This window comes from Mya arenaria, chromosome 10, assembly GCF_026914265.1.
Source record: "Mya arenaria isolate MELC-2E11 chromosome 10, ASM2691426v1".
NCBI classification, from domain to species: domain Eukaryota; kingdom Metazoa; phylum Mollusca; class Bivalvia; order Myida; family Myidae; genus Mya; species Mya arenaria.
Genome location: NC_069131.1, coordinates 6,198,901 through 6,215,250, shown reverse-complemented (window position 1 = coordinate 6,215,250; position 16,350 = coordinate 6,198,901). Strand labels below are relative to the sequence as shown.

General features: G+C 34.8%; 1 protein-coding gene across 1 annotated transcript; it reads right to left on the bottom strand.

Moving 5' to 3' along the window:
• Positions 1 to 9,253: 9,253 nt before the first annotated feature.
• LOC128206632 (cysteinyl leukotriene receptor 2-like) lies at positions 9,254 to 16,011 on the bottom strand. The gene is made up of 3 exons (XM_052909214.1): positions 15,568 to 16,011; positions 14,915 to 15,016; positions 9,254 to 10,522 (listed from the first exon to the last, which is right to left on the bottom strand). The coding sequence occupies exons 2-3, from the start codon at positions 14,969 to 14,971 to the stop codon at positions 9,326 to 9,328; spliced, it is 1,254 nt and encodes a 417-aa protein (XP_052765174.1). The 5' UTR covers positions 14,972 to 15,016; positions 15,568 to 16,011; the 3' UTR covers positions 9,254 to 9,325.
• Positions 16,012 to 16,350: the final 339 nt, after the last annotated feature.

Here is a 16,350-nt window from a genome sequence, read left to right as displayed (position 1 = left end):
ACATGTTATAATTGTCATAGCACAGTGGCACTTTTCAACTCGTATTACCGGTAGTATCGGTGGTATGTAAACTTATGTATACGCACACTCGGGCCTTCTCATCCGGCGAGTGCACCGTTAAGATTGTTAGTCATTTTAGGAGCATAGGGCACAGACAGACTGTAACCCTGGTTAGAGCTACCCTGGTTCTTTAACGTGCATCCGGAATACGATTAGTATTTTTAGTGATGCGACGGGGAATCGAACCTGCGACCCCTTGATTTATCCGGAAGGCCTTTATCCGGCCTTTTGAGGAGTGATAGCAGGATAAAAACGAATAATTCAACATTTTTACACACTGTATGAAAAAGAGATACTCTAACAGAAGGAAAAAATGAAATTCTAGTCCGATATCATGAAACATGCTATGATATATTTTCACATTTTAGTTACAGAAAAGTGCATTATATTTATCAAGGTTTAATGCTCTTAAGCGTACTGCAGGAAGGAATTAGGTTGAGTCTGTTGTAATTGCTTTTCTTGCAGATCATTGCAAACAAGTCTAAAATTACGCAGGAAGGTGTATGTAATTACGATTTTATGGCAACAAAGTAATGATTATGGTCACATAAAATCTCAGCAATAGAAGTACACGCCAGGTACACGCACTTGACACTGTTATAGGCGGCGGGTTTCAGTTCCAGAAAATATCTCATCAACAAACACTGTTGCAAGTTTGGGAGGGTAGGTATATGTAGGTAAATTAGGGTACGTTTAATGTATAATGAACTACTCGGTTTAGTTTCTGTCTGTTTTTGGAACCAGGAGAAGTACTTTAAGGTTCTCATATGTATAACTAACTTATTTAGGTTATCAGATATCTTATCCTTTAGGCGAACGTTATTATTGTGTTTTTTCATACGAAACTATAACCAACACAAATCATCGGTTGTGTTATACCTGTTCATATGAAATTCGTTTGTTTTATACCTGTTCATCTGTAATTTGGTTGTGTCATACCTGTACATCTGCAATTCGGTTGAGTTATACCTGTACATCTGCAGTTCGATTGTGTTATACCTGTTCATCTGCAATTCGGTTGAATTATACCTGTACATCTGCAATTCGGTTGTGTTATACCTGTAAATCTGCAATTCGGTTGTAATATACCTGTTCATCACGGAGAGATGAACAAATAAACAACTTAACTATAGTTCAATAATCATACAAACTTCACTATGTATGGATGTTAATAGCCGTCTACTCGAATCTAATGACATTCTTTATTGCGTTCATGCGTCATTAAAAACTTCAGTAATATCTACAGACAGCCAGACAACTGAATTTATTCCAAAAAATAGTTCACAATGCAAGCATACCTAATAAAAGGTTTCTAGACTTTTTAGAATCTTTGCATTGGCTAGTGTTATTTGTAAAAACAAGTTGTATGTGTCGATAAAAAAGAATCGAAACATGTCGATCACCCTGAATATAAAAGTTTAACATCGTATCATGACAAATGTCATTCAAATACGACAATCAAGGATACAATGGCAAATAAAATAAATTTAACAATGCAGTTTGTTTTAGTATTAACGAGCCTCGTATTTTTTAGGATATTTAGTGAGTTGATATCTAGTAAGAAATGACAACAATAGGAAACATGTCAACGGTTAGAGTAAGGCACAACTAATATAAGTATGAGTAACAGTTGTGCTTCCCCGACCCTACATCAAAATGTTCACGGGTTATTTACTCAGACGGTAAGTCGTATATTCAATTATTTAGAGCTCTTGTAAGTTTAAACTTGAAAACTTTGAACAAGCTGGAATAACAGTTAATATCAAAATATCAAAATGCTGCTGTGCTGTGGAACACCTAACCAGGGTGTGGGCGTATAGATTATCGATGTCGTAATGTACCATCTTATTGTATCATCTTAAATATGAATACACATCAACAAGGGCAACGTTTCATTTGTTTTCTATTTCCTCAATCTTGTGTCCATTTATCATATTGGAGAAAGTTCAATGCACTAAAATGTGTAGTAAAATAATGGAACTATGACACTAAGATTTACTACAAAATCGTTATGGAAATGGCCTCCTGATGAATACCACTCATACCTGTACAACTTTAATCAGTTTAAAAGTTTTTAGTTCGTAAGTTGTTTATTCTTAATTTTGTGTTTAACCTTTCGCCTTTTGTGCATAGTTTGTTATCCTCCTGCAAATGCCAGTGAACCTTATTTTGTTTTCATTTATGCTTAATATAATTCACTGTATTTACTGGTCGATAGTCTGTCATGTTACAAACCATAGAAAGTAACCGGCAAAATGTAATGCTATTATTAACGAACATTCGTGTGAAAATGCACTTTGCCATTTCTGTTGTAAGCTATGATAAAATGCGCGAAGGGAATTAGAATTGTCATTTGGAGCGTAACAATAAATATAAAAGTAATGATTATGAAAATTATTACTTAAAGCACTACCACTCTGATGGAATCGGTGAATATCGCGCTTATTGATAACAGAAAGTGAAGTTTAACTCGACTGTCTGCAGAAGTATAACGTTCTATGGACCACAGATAGTGATGTTTACCTCAAATTTGTCTTGATTAATAACCATCTATATGGATTTTAGGGAGTGATGTTTACCTCGACAATGTCTGGGTGAACATCACCTTCTGACAGATTACATATAGTGATGATCTCCTCGACATGTCTTATGAATATCCCGTAATACGGTTTACAGATGATTCCGGACCGCTTATCGAATATTGCTTTCGGCCCGTAAAACGTACACACGTGAATTCAATTTTCGTCTAAAATCATATATGGCGACTGTAAAAATATGTCTGCTAAGACTATGCCTTGAAATAAACGTATGAAGAACAAAGGAATTCCTGTTCACACCATAACTGCATGTTTTTACACAAACAGTAGATATGGTCTTTTGAATTCTTACCTAATTTGCTATTTTGAACAAATGTTTGGTACATTTAAAACGTCTATTTGGTTCTTCGCTGTCCATTCAACAACCATGTACGAATAAATTGTATTCTCAAATACTCTTAAGAAAGTTCGATGTTCAAATACCATTTATTTTAAATCCCGCTAACTTATTACGTTATTGTGAATTCTAATAGACACTTTCCAACTTTTAAACTATAAGATAGATTAGCTTACTTCAAACAATCATATTCTTAATTTTGCAGACATGTTAAAATACCAAAAGGTTGTATTAATAATACGACAGGACATGCAAGCAGGTGTATAACATTGGAAACACCAGTCTGTTTCAATTCTAAAGGGAGAAGGTTCGATAATTACTTTTAGTCCATAAGGAGAGGCTTTTAAATAATAATGTCATATATACTAAACATTATGTGATATCATTTTCTTTACTAGACAAGACGAATGGGATATAATTACCGCAAATAGAACAACTGATTCAAAATGTGTATGTTGCTTGAACATGGCACGAATCATTCCTTACCAATGAACGGTCATAATCTAACTAAAATATGTCAGCCTTTCCGGACATTAGAACACCTTAAAGTAGTATTTATCCACGATAACGTACATCGCTATATTTCAAACAAACTTTTTGGCGGTACGATATTGGCCATTCATAGTACGAAAAAAAATTGACTCGGTAACGGACATTGGCTACTTTAAAAGACTACACAATCCTTCTTTATGTATTTACGGATAAATGGGGAAATGTCAAAATTTTATCTTACCGCAATGTCGAGTTAATGTATCAACGTGCATCAGTGTAATAGTGAGAAGAACTCATTTTACATTAATATAGCCGAAAATATTGGAATATCTGGAACTCCGGTTAAAGATAAACACCCTAGTCTTGACAAAATAAAGGAAAACTGCCAAATGTCACCTGACTTTAACTTCACCCCGGTCACCGATAAAGATATCTGAAAATACATTGACAGGTTAAATCCCAAAAAAGCAACTGGTATAGATTTGATTTCTCCCAAAGTCATCATTGCTGGCAAAGATGCTTTACAGGTTCCCATCCGAAACATGGCCAATGAAAATATTAGCCAAAGATCGTTTCCAAATAGCTTGCACAAGTTACCCCTATTTTCAAGAAAGATGACCCCTTTATTGAAAAGAACTATAGACCAGTCAGTATTTTACCATCAATGTCCAAATTATATGAACGGGTAATAAGTGAGCAACTGATTAGTCATTTTGATAACATTTTTCATCCTTTCCTGGCAGCATTCAGAACAACATTTGGATGTCAAACTACCCTGTTAAGGCTGGTGGAAGACTGGGAAAAAGCCCTTGATGAGAACAAATATGTAGGCGCAGTTCAAAAGCATTCGACTGCCTGCCCCATGATCTCATCTTAGATAAGCTTAATGCATACGGTCTCTCAGCCCCAGCATGTAAATTTACGCACAGCTATCTTACAAACAGAAGGCAACGTGTCAAACTTGGTCAAATTACCAGTGAGTGGGACTCCATCCTGAAAGGCGTACCACAAGGATCAATATAAGGGCCTTTAGCTTTCAACATTTTCCTAAACGACATCTTCTACTTTATCAATAATTTAGCTTTGTATAATTATGCAGATGACAATGCTCTTTCTGTGTGTGATAAAAATCCTGCTGTTGTTAAGACCACTCTTGAAGAAGAAAGTAACATTTTTATAAACTGGTTTACTTCCAATCTAATGCAGGCTGACCCTGACAAATTTCAGGCAATTTCAGTTGGCTCAAGGTCTGTTAAAGAAATAAAACAATTCAATATACTTAATCACACCATTGTTTGTGAAGAGTAAGTGAAACTTTTAGGCGTTGAGGTAGATAGTTTGTTAAATTTTAATGCCCAGATTTCTAAAATGTGCAAAAGCAGCTAAGCAATTGAATATTATTCAAAGACTAAGCAAATTTTTGACAACCAATACTCAGCTTTTTATCATTAAATATTTTATACTGCCCTGTCGTTTGGCATTTTTGTAGCAAGATCAACACAGAAAAATTGAAACAGATTCAATACAGAGCTTTAAAAAATGTTTTTAATTATAACACCTCAACTTACGAAAATTTTCTTTATAGAGTTCAATTACATTTGAGCTGGGTAAGATACATTGCAATGAAACTTACAAATGTCTGTATGGTATCTCACCAAAATAGTTTCAAAACCTTGTACATTTTAAGACATGTCATTTTAATATGAGATACGAAAACTGTGTAGACATTCCATCAGTAAGAACAACTAAATATGGGAAAAACTCTTTCCGCTTTGAGGCCAGTCAGGTTTGGAACAGCCTCCCAAAGTAAATAAGGTGCTCCTATAACTACGTGGAATTTAGAAGGCTGATCCGCACCTGAACATGTCCCTCTTGTAAATGTTCAATGTGTAAATAATATCGTTTTGCTTTAAAAAAAGTAGAAGAAATTGAGAACTATAAGATGTTTCACTGAATATCTTTTATCATTTGTCTTAACGTAAAGGGAGTTTTGTTTTCAGTGGGGTGGCTTACACCCACTGGACAAGATATGGCATTCAAATACCAGAAAAGATTACAGCGGACTTATTAAATTAAATTGCATAGGCTAATATCTTATTACGATTGTCTCAAATTCACATGACATCTGTCGAACACATACAACTACTTGTGTTTTTCTTTCGGCAAGTATTTTGTTAAGGTGTTATGACTTAATTTTTCAATTAACATTATTTTACAGTAATAGGTGTAATATCAAAATAACATGATAAATATAATACCTCTTCTAAGCAATACTTTCCAAAGATTTTTCCTATAAAGCTAGATTAATTATAAGTTTTTACAAACTACACATCGATGTACAAAGCTGTTATTCCCTTGAATAGTTTGCTACTTTTTGGTATTTCAATGTATATGATTACCCTTTAAAGGGGCTGTCTCACGTATGATAAAATAGCGAAAAAAGATTGTCGGAAACTGACATAAACTTGGCATCTATGTGTACAATGCATTGAAACTTACTAACTGAAGTACCACATAGTTTACATTTTATTTAAGTTAAGCAGTTATTTCGTATTTTTCCATGGGTATGTCTACCAGGTAGAATTCATTCCTTATGCGTGATTGGCTAGTCGATGGTATCACGTGATATTACCGAGGTAGGTTTATAGCTTAATTAGGTCACCCGGTTTTTGTTAGCCTTTGTAGCTCAGTTAGTAAGACGCTGGTCTTTAATTTTTGCGACGCGGGTTCGAACACGGTCTCCGACACAATTTTTTTTTTTTACATTTTGGTACTTTTTTTCAATGATGATATCAAAGCGTAAGATTCGTTACAGAAAAAACTTTTTTTTTGGTACCAATCTGTGACACAGTTTCTTTTAAGTTAAACTTTTGAAACAACTTACCATTTTACAGTGGTATATCAACTAGTGGAACCGTGCGCATGTGGACTGGCCGTACAGCCGGGAAAACTTGCTGATGCTATCACTGTTCTCGATGCTCTTATCCAATTATCCTATTTGTATTTGTATGCATGCTCCAATATGTGTTCACTTTAAATGGGGGTCCCGTATGACAGTGCTACACCCTGATGCACATTAGTTAACCAGGGTAGCTCTAACCAGAGTTACATTTTGTCTGTGCACTGTGCTTCAAAAGCCTAATATGAGTAAAACCCTTATCGGAGCACTCGACAAATTGGCCTTGTCCGAGTGCGAGTATTGATAAACTTAAATACCTCCGGTTTGACAATCGAGGCCTTCATATGGCAGCAATTGCAATAAGTTATTTAGTCAATTGTTCGAGTCCGCCCGACCTTTGTATGTATTTAAAGATTGAATTATTGAGCGATAAAGACACATGCCTTTTGTTCTACAGTCGAATCCCGCTGGCTGGAACTCTCATGAACCGGCAAAAATACCTCGGACCTCGGAAAAATTGGGCCAAGCGGGAGTTCTTACATTCAGTGTAAAGACATGGGTCCCTTACATCAAGTTCAGGCAATCGATGAGTTCGAGCCAAACGTGTTCGAGCCAATGGGGTTCGACTGTACATGCAAGTTCGTGTAGGGCCCGTGTAAAAATAAATAAAAATGCTAAACGGGTGTCTTTTTAAAAGTGCTAGAGAAAGATAACTACTAGAAAATGTAACATTTCGGTTATGTTTAAACTAATCGTATATAAAATGTGTCACAAATGTGAACTAAATGATCGGGGTCGGTGCACCTTGATGTAAAAGTTTTAAACGGATTACGTGGCCGCTGTCAGAGTTTACGCCTTAACTGTCAAACATCTCAAAGCTTTTCATATCGTTAACATCAAATTGCCATGATAAAGGACTTCGTATTCACATTAAGATATTTTTAGTTAATAGCAGAACACTAACAGTTTATAAATGTACATTGACATAACTTATCCACATGAAATTAATTTAGTTCCTCTGTATTTTTTAAATGAAAACACATAGTGTCACTAACATTATTTTATTTCTTGTTCATATTGTATGCTTAGGGGTGGTGTGAACAGTTTATAATAGATTTTTGTTACGTTTTATAATCATGTTTTGACTATAGCCTAGCGTATCTTTTCACGGGTTGAAGTTTGATTGTCAGTAAACGTAATGTTAAGCTAAATGATTTGCTAATGGGGAAAGAAGCCCATGTATAGTCGTACTGGGGCAAGGCCCATACTGCGAGTGCTCCGATAAGATTGTAAATCATTTTAGGTGTTTTGGAGCATATTGTACAGACAATATGTAACCCTGGTTATTATTAGGCCTACCCCGGTTCTTTAACGTGCACCGATGTGTATAGCACTAGCACACGGGACTACCATTCGACGTCCTTTGCGGAAGAAGATTAGTATTTTAGTAGCGCGGCGGGGAATCGATCATGCGCTCTCGTGATTGACAGTCAAGTGTGTTACCACCAGACCTCGGATCCGCCACTGACGATTTGATTGAAATTTTGATATTATATAGACACCTTTGATCATTCTGGACAGCTCGAACAACCTCGAACGTTGTGCCGGTACATCAGTATACATGGTTCGTAAAGTTTTAAATAATAGTATTAGTTCATTGTCGTGTTTTAACGTGTATTTTGTACTACTAAATTTAAATTGATTGCCGGTGAAACGAAGTATCCATATCTTAAATTACTATGCGATCAAGCACAATTCATAGTTTGTGTCGTTGATGCTGTACCGTTTATGATGTCAGATATATATAGCGATTTATAATTAGGAAAGAAATTGTTTAACTCACGATCTGAGTTATTTTGTTCATATAATTAAAACAAAAATGAGCCATGTGCGAACAATTAAACTGGATTATGCGCTAGGAGCGTTACAATGTGAGCCAACCTGTTACAATGAATGTTGTTGCAAAGTATACTCCTTACACTACATCGTGTCATTGGGTTAAGAAGAAGCTGTATGATGATTATATTATTTGTGTGCGAGTTTACAAGGATTAGTAATTAGGTGAGGATAGAGTCACCGTAGCCGCAATTTCTGTTATTAGTTGCAGGTTATAACAACATCCTATACCTAGTCAAGTGATTAACTAATTTCCAGGGGAAAGATATTTCTCTTATCTTCATTAGATATTCACCGCATTCAATTATTTTTATGGAGGCCTAATTTTACGTCTGAATGGAAATATTAGTTCAGGCAGATATGTATCGGTTTAGGCAGAAACACCTTTTTCATCAAGTAGTTGACTGTTGTTTAGCCTTGATAGATAAGTTTGCGATAATCTGGAAGAAATTTCTTTTTTTATTATGCCATGATGTAGTAAAGGTGTTGCTTTCCTTCTAATGTTTGTGTTATTAAATTATCTAAACCTGCGTATGAACAGCTTGCAGACAGAAAAACTACTCTACAATACCTATATATGCATTTATTCTGATTCGAAAAAACATCATTTCTTTTTTGCAAATCTAAATCATCCAGTCAGTGACCATATCCATCGAAACGACTGTTTCACTGTATTACACCCCTCTTTAAACAACAGTACTTTTTGATACAACGATTCGAGGAGATGCTGTCAAAAACGCATTTGAGCTTTTGTATAGGTGGCAAAGCTACAAAATATGACAAAAGCAAAATGAATAAACAGGCCAGAAGCTGATTGTTTTAAAAAGTGAGCAATTTTCCGATTGTGATCGTTGATTTCAAAGCATATTTTGGTCATAAAAAGAATAAACCACTTTTATAAACTTGCCGTTTTTGCCGTTTTACGTCCTTTGACTACTTAATACCTAAAACATTTATGTATAGAACAAATAGTAAATATCAGTACGATTTTATTATGTACATATTTACAAGCAAACTACGAGTGATGACGTCACATCGATGACGTTACACCCACGAGTTTGGTGTTGTTCTGGAATTTGTTCGCGTGCAGCATTTGGCATTGTTCTTGTAACTGTTTTGTCTAGAGTCCCGTCTAGAAAACACCTGTTTAAGTTCTTGTCTAAAGAAAGCTCCAGTTACCGCATACAAAAAGAAATTGATACAATAGTTAACGTAGAAAATCGTCCTGGTGACATGGAGTATTTCATCCAGATTTCCAAGGTGATCGTCTTGTCTTTGTAGAGCACCTGGGGTATATTCATGAACGTTAAACATTTGTTTTATACTCCAATATTTCTTGCACCACACGGCAAAATATGGCAAATTCAATCCAACGAAGCAAATCGAAACTGCCAACAATATGAATGTAAATTCCAGGCGTATCACCGACTCCTCTGTAACCACGCGGATTTTACGACTTCTCCTGTTCTGCAATACCAGTTGACGTATTATTAGCAAATTCAACACTGTTATAATAACGAATGGTATGAATGTTATAGTGACACCGAATACACTGTCCAAAATGAACGAGATATATTGGCTCCCGCGATCGCTCGTGCATAACGGCCTTCCATTCCTCAGAACATATGATCTGCTCAGAAAAGGTTTGAATGCACATCCAACAGCGGCGAAGATTATCGTCACAAGTATAACCTTTGAGGCGCTTTTCCTGTTGCAAATATGCCGTCGTCGTAGAGGGAAGCACACACCAATAAATCGCTCAATTGTAAAGAAGACCACGAACCAGGAGGACAGGAATCTTGCGATGTATTGCAGGTATAACATGATCTGACAAACACCGTTATATTGATGGAACTCTACCGCGTAATGGTCCGAAAATGACGTCAGTCCGTATTTCAGCCATTCTGGTAGAACATAAAGCAACAACGCAAGGATGTCTGAAGAAGAGAGAGCAGCAAGATATAGACTTGCTGATAACTTACGCATGTTCTTAGACACAAACACAATCAATGACAAAAGGTTGCCAATCATGCCGACGATTAAAATCACCGGTGTAACGTAAGTAAAGAAATGGTTGGCTGTATTCGTGTTGTGAGGTATTTCTCCATCTAGTATCACGTGTAGATTCCCGTCGGAAAGCGAGCAGTTGGTCCCGTTGTTTCCGGTTACGTTGGAAGTGTTGTTCCCAAAACGTTCGTTCCAACATATTAGAGGACCGTACAAAGTTGATCCGCTCTCATTCTGAAAACATTCAAAGGAACATTAACACTTGCACAGGCTAGAATTGTACGACGTACGGATAATTCATTATAAGAAACGATGCACCAAAGGACAATGAATTCTCCTTGAACAGATGCTATTTGACATTAATTATTTCCTCTTCAAAATGGATTTACATTAAAAACTACTTTGCAATGTCGTTCCCGCGATCTTCCTGATGAAAAAAAAACATTAAAACATATTATAAATGCCTGTCATTGTCACTGTATCATCATTTGTATCTTCTGTATCGTGCAAGTCCCTGTTTTATAAAGTGCCTTATCAGACATCTCTGTTAAGTTGATACATATATCATCAAGACAAGAAGATATTTAAAGTGACTCTCTTGTTCAAAATCAATACATACACATGTACTTACTAAATAATACATTTATGAAAATATTTATTACTAAAAATAAGATTATAACCGTGTATTTAATAGCTGAAATCCCAAAAATATTAAATGATTGGTGAAAACTATGATATTAACTGCAATCTAATATTGTCTCATAAGTCAGAAATAGCGTGATTTCTGCACCTTTCTTCCAAATTGAATACGGTATCATATAAAAGCGCCATTGTTTTCAACATGTGTTCATACGTTTTGGTATATTAAAACAATTGTATAACATGTGTTAAATCCTATTAGGAGTTAAAGTGCATCTTAAACCATTTAAAGGCTTTTCTTCAATGCCTTAACTCGCTGCTCAGACATCTAGCTAAAATTATGGCAATGTCAATTATCTAAGAGGTATTTCGGCGATAAAAAAACACCGTGTCAAATATGGTTTCCGTTTATTTCACTCAGTTCAACTAACATAGATAAGACATCCAATATCATGCTAGGAAAGTTTATTTACATGTATGTATAACAGTCGGTACTATTATTTTGGAGTCAAAAAAAAAATACAGTCGAACCTCGTTGGCTCGAACTCTATTGGCTCGAATTCCTCGTTGGCTCGAACTCTATTGGCTCGAATTCCTCGTTGGCTCAAACTAGATGTAATGGACCGATTTATATTAACTGAAGATTAGAATTGCCGCTGGGCTCTAATTTTCCGAGGCTCGATGTATTTTCGCCGGTCCCTGGGAGTTGGAGCCAACGGGGTTCGACTGTATAACATAATTGTTGTTTTCGCACAGTGAAGGCACCAATAAAAGTGGTATTAAAATTCGCGTTCTTGACTGTTCATAATGGATTATGTTAGAATATATTTTCCAGATGTTTGTTAGGTTTCAATTGGGTTTTATTTTGGTGGAGGAGGTTTTTGAAATGTGAATGGAAATGAGAAACTATATATATCTACACTTGAGAAATTAACTTATGCAAGACGTGTTTTATGAGACATTTCATTTAACTTCTAACCAACACAAGTTATTTTTAAAATGTCTCGTTAGCTTGATTAATGCAAAATTGCAACAGACGCTGAGACTCTGAGACATTTCATGAAGCAGTGCACAATATAACGAGCTGATACCTGCCAAATTGTGTCAATAAATTAACATATCCTTTTACGCCATTAATCCATAATATATTGTTTATCATAGAACCGAAGTAACAAATTACGAATGCTTTGTATGAAATATACCATTATGCGCTACGATTTATTGATGTATATGGGACGTAAAAAATGACAATATCTGTGCGTCTGTTCTTACCTAAATCTTACGGATACTATACAATCTTTACGAGCCAAAGAACAGTAATCATTAGCTAGGTATTCACCAGATGTAAATTAAGTACTGTTTTATAAGAATTAATGCTGATAGAAAAGACTGTCACCAAGCGGTTATATTTGTCAGTGTACATGCGTACCCCCGATAAGGTCATAAGTGGCCAGGTGGTTGTATAACCGAGCCCTGAACCACATTCGCTGTAACCTTTAACATTTAACCCGACTGTAGTTCAGTGTGTGTGTATACCACGTGATAAATTACGTCATAAATACTCCGGCGGAAGACAACATTTTACTTAAAATGAAGACTTAAAACAAAGATAACTTTTTTTTTACTACACCATTTTAAATGAAACAAAGGGCAGTCTATGCCGGTTAAAGAGCCCCGCCTTTGTTTTATTGCCGGAGTTCGATAAGGTAATTAGTTTCATCAAACATTTCGACAAACCTTTTTCCAAATTAATGTTTTGACAGTGCTCCGTCAGACGGCCGCTTTTAGGAAAGGTTTGTCGAAGTGTTTTAAGAAACTAAACTCTCAATCAATCTCTGGTAAAAGACTGAAGGCGGGGCTCTGTAAGCGGCGTAGACTGCGCTATGTTTCATTTTAAATTGTAAAGAGATAGTTAACTTATCTTTGTTTAAAATCTTCATTCAAAGCAAAATATTGCCTTCCGACGTAGCATTTATGACGCAATATATTACGCGGTATACACACACTGGTAGTTGTACGCTTTGTAAATATGATAGTTCTACGTTATAACAGTACCTCTGAAAATGTAAGGATTTATTTTTCTTTGGAAGGAAGGATAACCGCATAGGTACTTTTAACTAAATTACCTTAATTTTTTATCATCCGAGTCAATTAACTTATGCTAGCTTGATCGTATGGACAAGATAAAAATATATTAACAATTTTACATCACACGCTCAAAACCATCAATATATTATAATCATGCCATAAACCAAAGGTAAAGACACAAAAAGATGCATTAATAAAAAACTTTGTAATAAAAAAACCGGTTCCTTCGCCAAAAAAAAATTGACAGTAAAAATAACTCATTTTAAGAATTTATTGTTTCAACTATTCGTTTTCCTTTTAATGATTTGACATTTATTAATTTTCATTATTTTACATGCAGTTCTAGAATACTTACATATAATAATAAAACTGTAATAATAATAATAATAATAATGATGATAATAATAACAATAACAATACTAATAATAATGATAATAATAACAATAACAATAACAATAATAATAATAATAATGATAATAATAATAATAATAATAATAATAATAATAATAATAATGTTAATACAAGGTCTAAATCTTTATTCAAAACTACACAGCAACTTAATTTACCTTGTTGCAAATATGTAGCAAGTTTTGATGATCTAAACCTATCAAGCTTAATTTGGCGTGTTTTCCGACGCTTATCATTCCATTACCAAGGTGAACGTTCTTTAAGACGCTATCAGGACATGTTATCAGAAATTTGCCTCGAAAGGTTGATTAATTAAATCAATGATCAGCGTCTCTTGGAATTTGTGTTAAATAATTCAAACAAGAACTATCATTGAAAACGATCCTCGGTCGTGGCAAACCTGTGGGAAGACTAGTGTCCGAATGGTTTGAATGATCGACATGCAATAAAGTTTTTGGTTTAATTGTTGCCAAGAAATAACCGGCAAAAACAAGCCGATTTCCATCTTAAGTGGCATTTTCCTTGTGTTTTGTTAATCCATACATTTCGTGACGAACGATTATATAAAGTAAAACCAAGACGGAAATTACTCTGGTCTGAATAAGAACTCAACGGATAACGTCATTTACAAGAAAATGTCATTTTAGATAGATAATTAAAACATATCCAGGACGAATGTCTCATTAGGAACACTAATATAACCCTCAGGCCCTGATTTCTCGAAACTTCTTAAGCCCCTTATAACAGGATTAAACTAAGCTCACTTTTTTTGGTGTTCAATAAATTGCGTAATATTAACTTCTTTATGCGTTTTAACACTTTAGACAGGAATTATCATTATGATAATCACAATAAACCATTTTTCATTTATCAAAATTCAATGTAAGTATGTATTTTGGCTTATTGAAATAAGCCACTTAAGCCTGTTTAGCTTATGAAGTTTTCAGAAATTGGGGCCAGGTTTGTTTTCCTTTTCCGGGTTGTCGGCACTGTGACATTTATTTCTTATTAATAAAAAACATCCTACATAACTGACGAAAATAAAATGTTGCCTTGTTATTTGTCATAAAAAAAATTTGACTCCATTTTCTCTCATCGACGATCAATTTAACATAGTAGATGATACTTCATATATTTATTTTTAAAGTAAAAAATAATAAGGCATCAATTTAATTTAAACCTCTTTGAAAATATATAAAAAAAACATGTTCTAACTTGTAAACATATTTAAAATGTCGAGTTACTAAAAGTATTTTATTACTGCAATCTAGTATGTCACATGCAGGTTTTTAGCATACAAAAAACTTGATTCTTTATGAAAAAAAATGTACATATCATATTAGTTAAATAAGTTAGTAATCTGTTGAAAATAAATCCGGGACGTACATCGTTTGATCCAACTGGTAATTTCCTTGTAAATTATGCACGAGTTATTACGCAAAAGCTGTCTTTACTACAACAGATACATCGAAAAAGTAAAGTATATCTTACATCCGATCTGAAGAGCCTCCCAAATTGCTCCCGGAAGTCGTTCATGTAATCTTGCATCGTGTTTGCCTTATCCTAGCCCATCACTGCCACCTTCATATAAGACTGTAATTAAACACACCGCTGTAACATATATAGACGCTGTACAGAATGTCACTTGTTTCTCGTAAGCTTCATACTTATACAACATTATAATCCAATGTAAGGCGGGAAATGATCCAGTCATGAGAACATTGTGCAGCAATTATATTTAACAATTCGCCTAGAAAACCCCCCACATATGTTAGTAAACATCAACGACTACCAAAACTATAACATTCAACGAATGGAGTTTTATTATTTATGAGTGTGTTTTAGACGTCATGGGTCGAAACAGCTCAGTTCAACTATGGGAAGGGTAATAAAAACATTTCAACAGGTTCAACCACTTCGAGATATTTCGTAATCACGTTAACAATTCCCATCGCATAATAGAGACATAATGTGGCGAGATATTACAACAATAACAGACGTTCATGAAACCTATAAAAACACTCCCATGCACACTTTTATTGTAACAACAATTATCTGATCAAAAGCACTTTTAATACTTTGTTTTGTTTCTACTTAGCGCCATTCATACAAGTAAGATTAATCTATTATAGTGAAATACTTACATTTGTTTTTAACTTTGTAGGCGTCTGTAACGTTTATTCCTCAATTTCAAATAGAGTTTAACTTGTAAATATAAGCCGTCCTTAATCAGATCCAAATTTGAGTAGTGCTGAACAACATGACAACTTATAACTCAAGTATATGTACCCTGCACCTCTCGTAACGCCAGACCCAAACACATCGCAACCACTGTTTCCTCAAGATGCGCTGTTTTATTTGATACCCATCTAGCGCCAGTGTTGCCAAGACCGCGTCCAATTCAGGAGTAACCGTTATGAAAGCCAATAATCTGTGATGTTGCGCTGATGTAGCAAGCTTGGATTTTTCCATTAAAGATGAAACTACCAAACAATTGTGTCAAACTAATTATATTAGTACTAGACACTTTGCATGAACAGTCATGAAATGAATATTTTATCAATTTCTAACGCTTTACAACATGTAACGGGTAACTTTTCGCTCAAGAATAATGAAAAATACATGGATACATAATGTTTTACACAAATATATGGTATGTTTAATACAGCGAAAACGAACTGTTATAATCGTTTATATGATGAACCACATTTGAATAATCCAAATAATTTATCAACATGTACACAAAATCGGTAATTAACTGACCACGAACAAGTGTTTTATCTGACCGACCCACTTAATGAGGTTATTTACAAGTAACTAATGTCATGGTGATCTGTGTTTTATGTATACTGGTATGCATGCTTAATCGACGCACTTTGTTAAACAGCAAACTTGTTTAATATACGCAGACATAAACATGCTTATGT

Excerpts from the sequence above, each read along its gene's own strand:
- LOC128206632 (XM_052909214.1), bottom strand. The coding sequence starts at position 14,971 with ATGCAAGATTACATGAACGACTTCCGGGAGCAATTTGGGAGGCTCTTC. Across the intron at positions 10,523-14,914 it reads GGAGGCTCTTCAGATCGGAT|AATGAGAGCGGATCAACTTT; the intron begins GTAAGATATACT and ends GAATGTTTTCAG.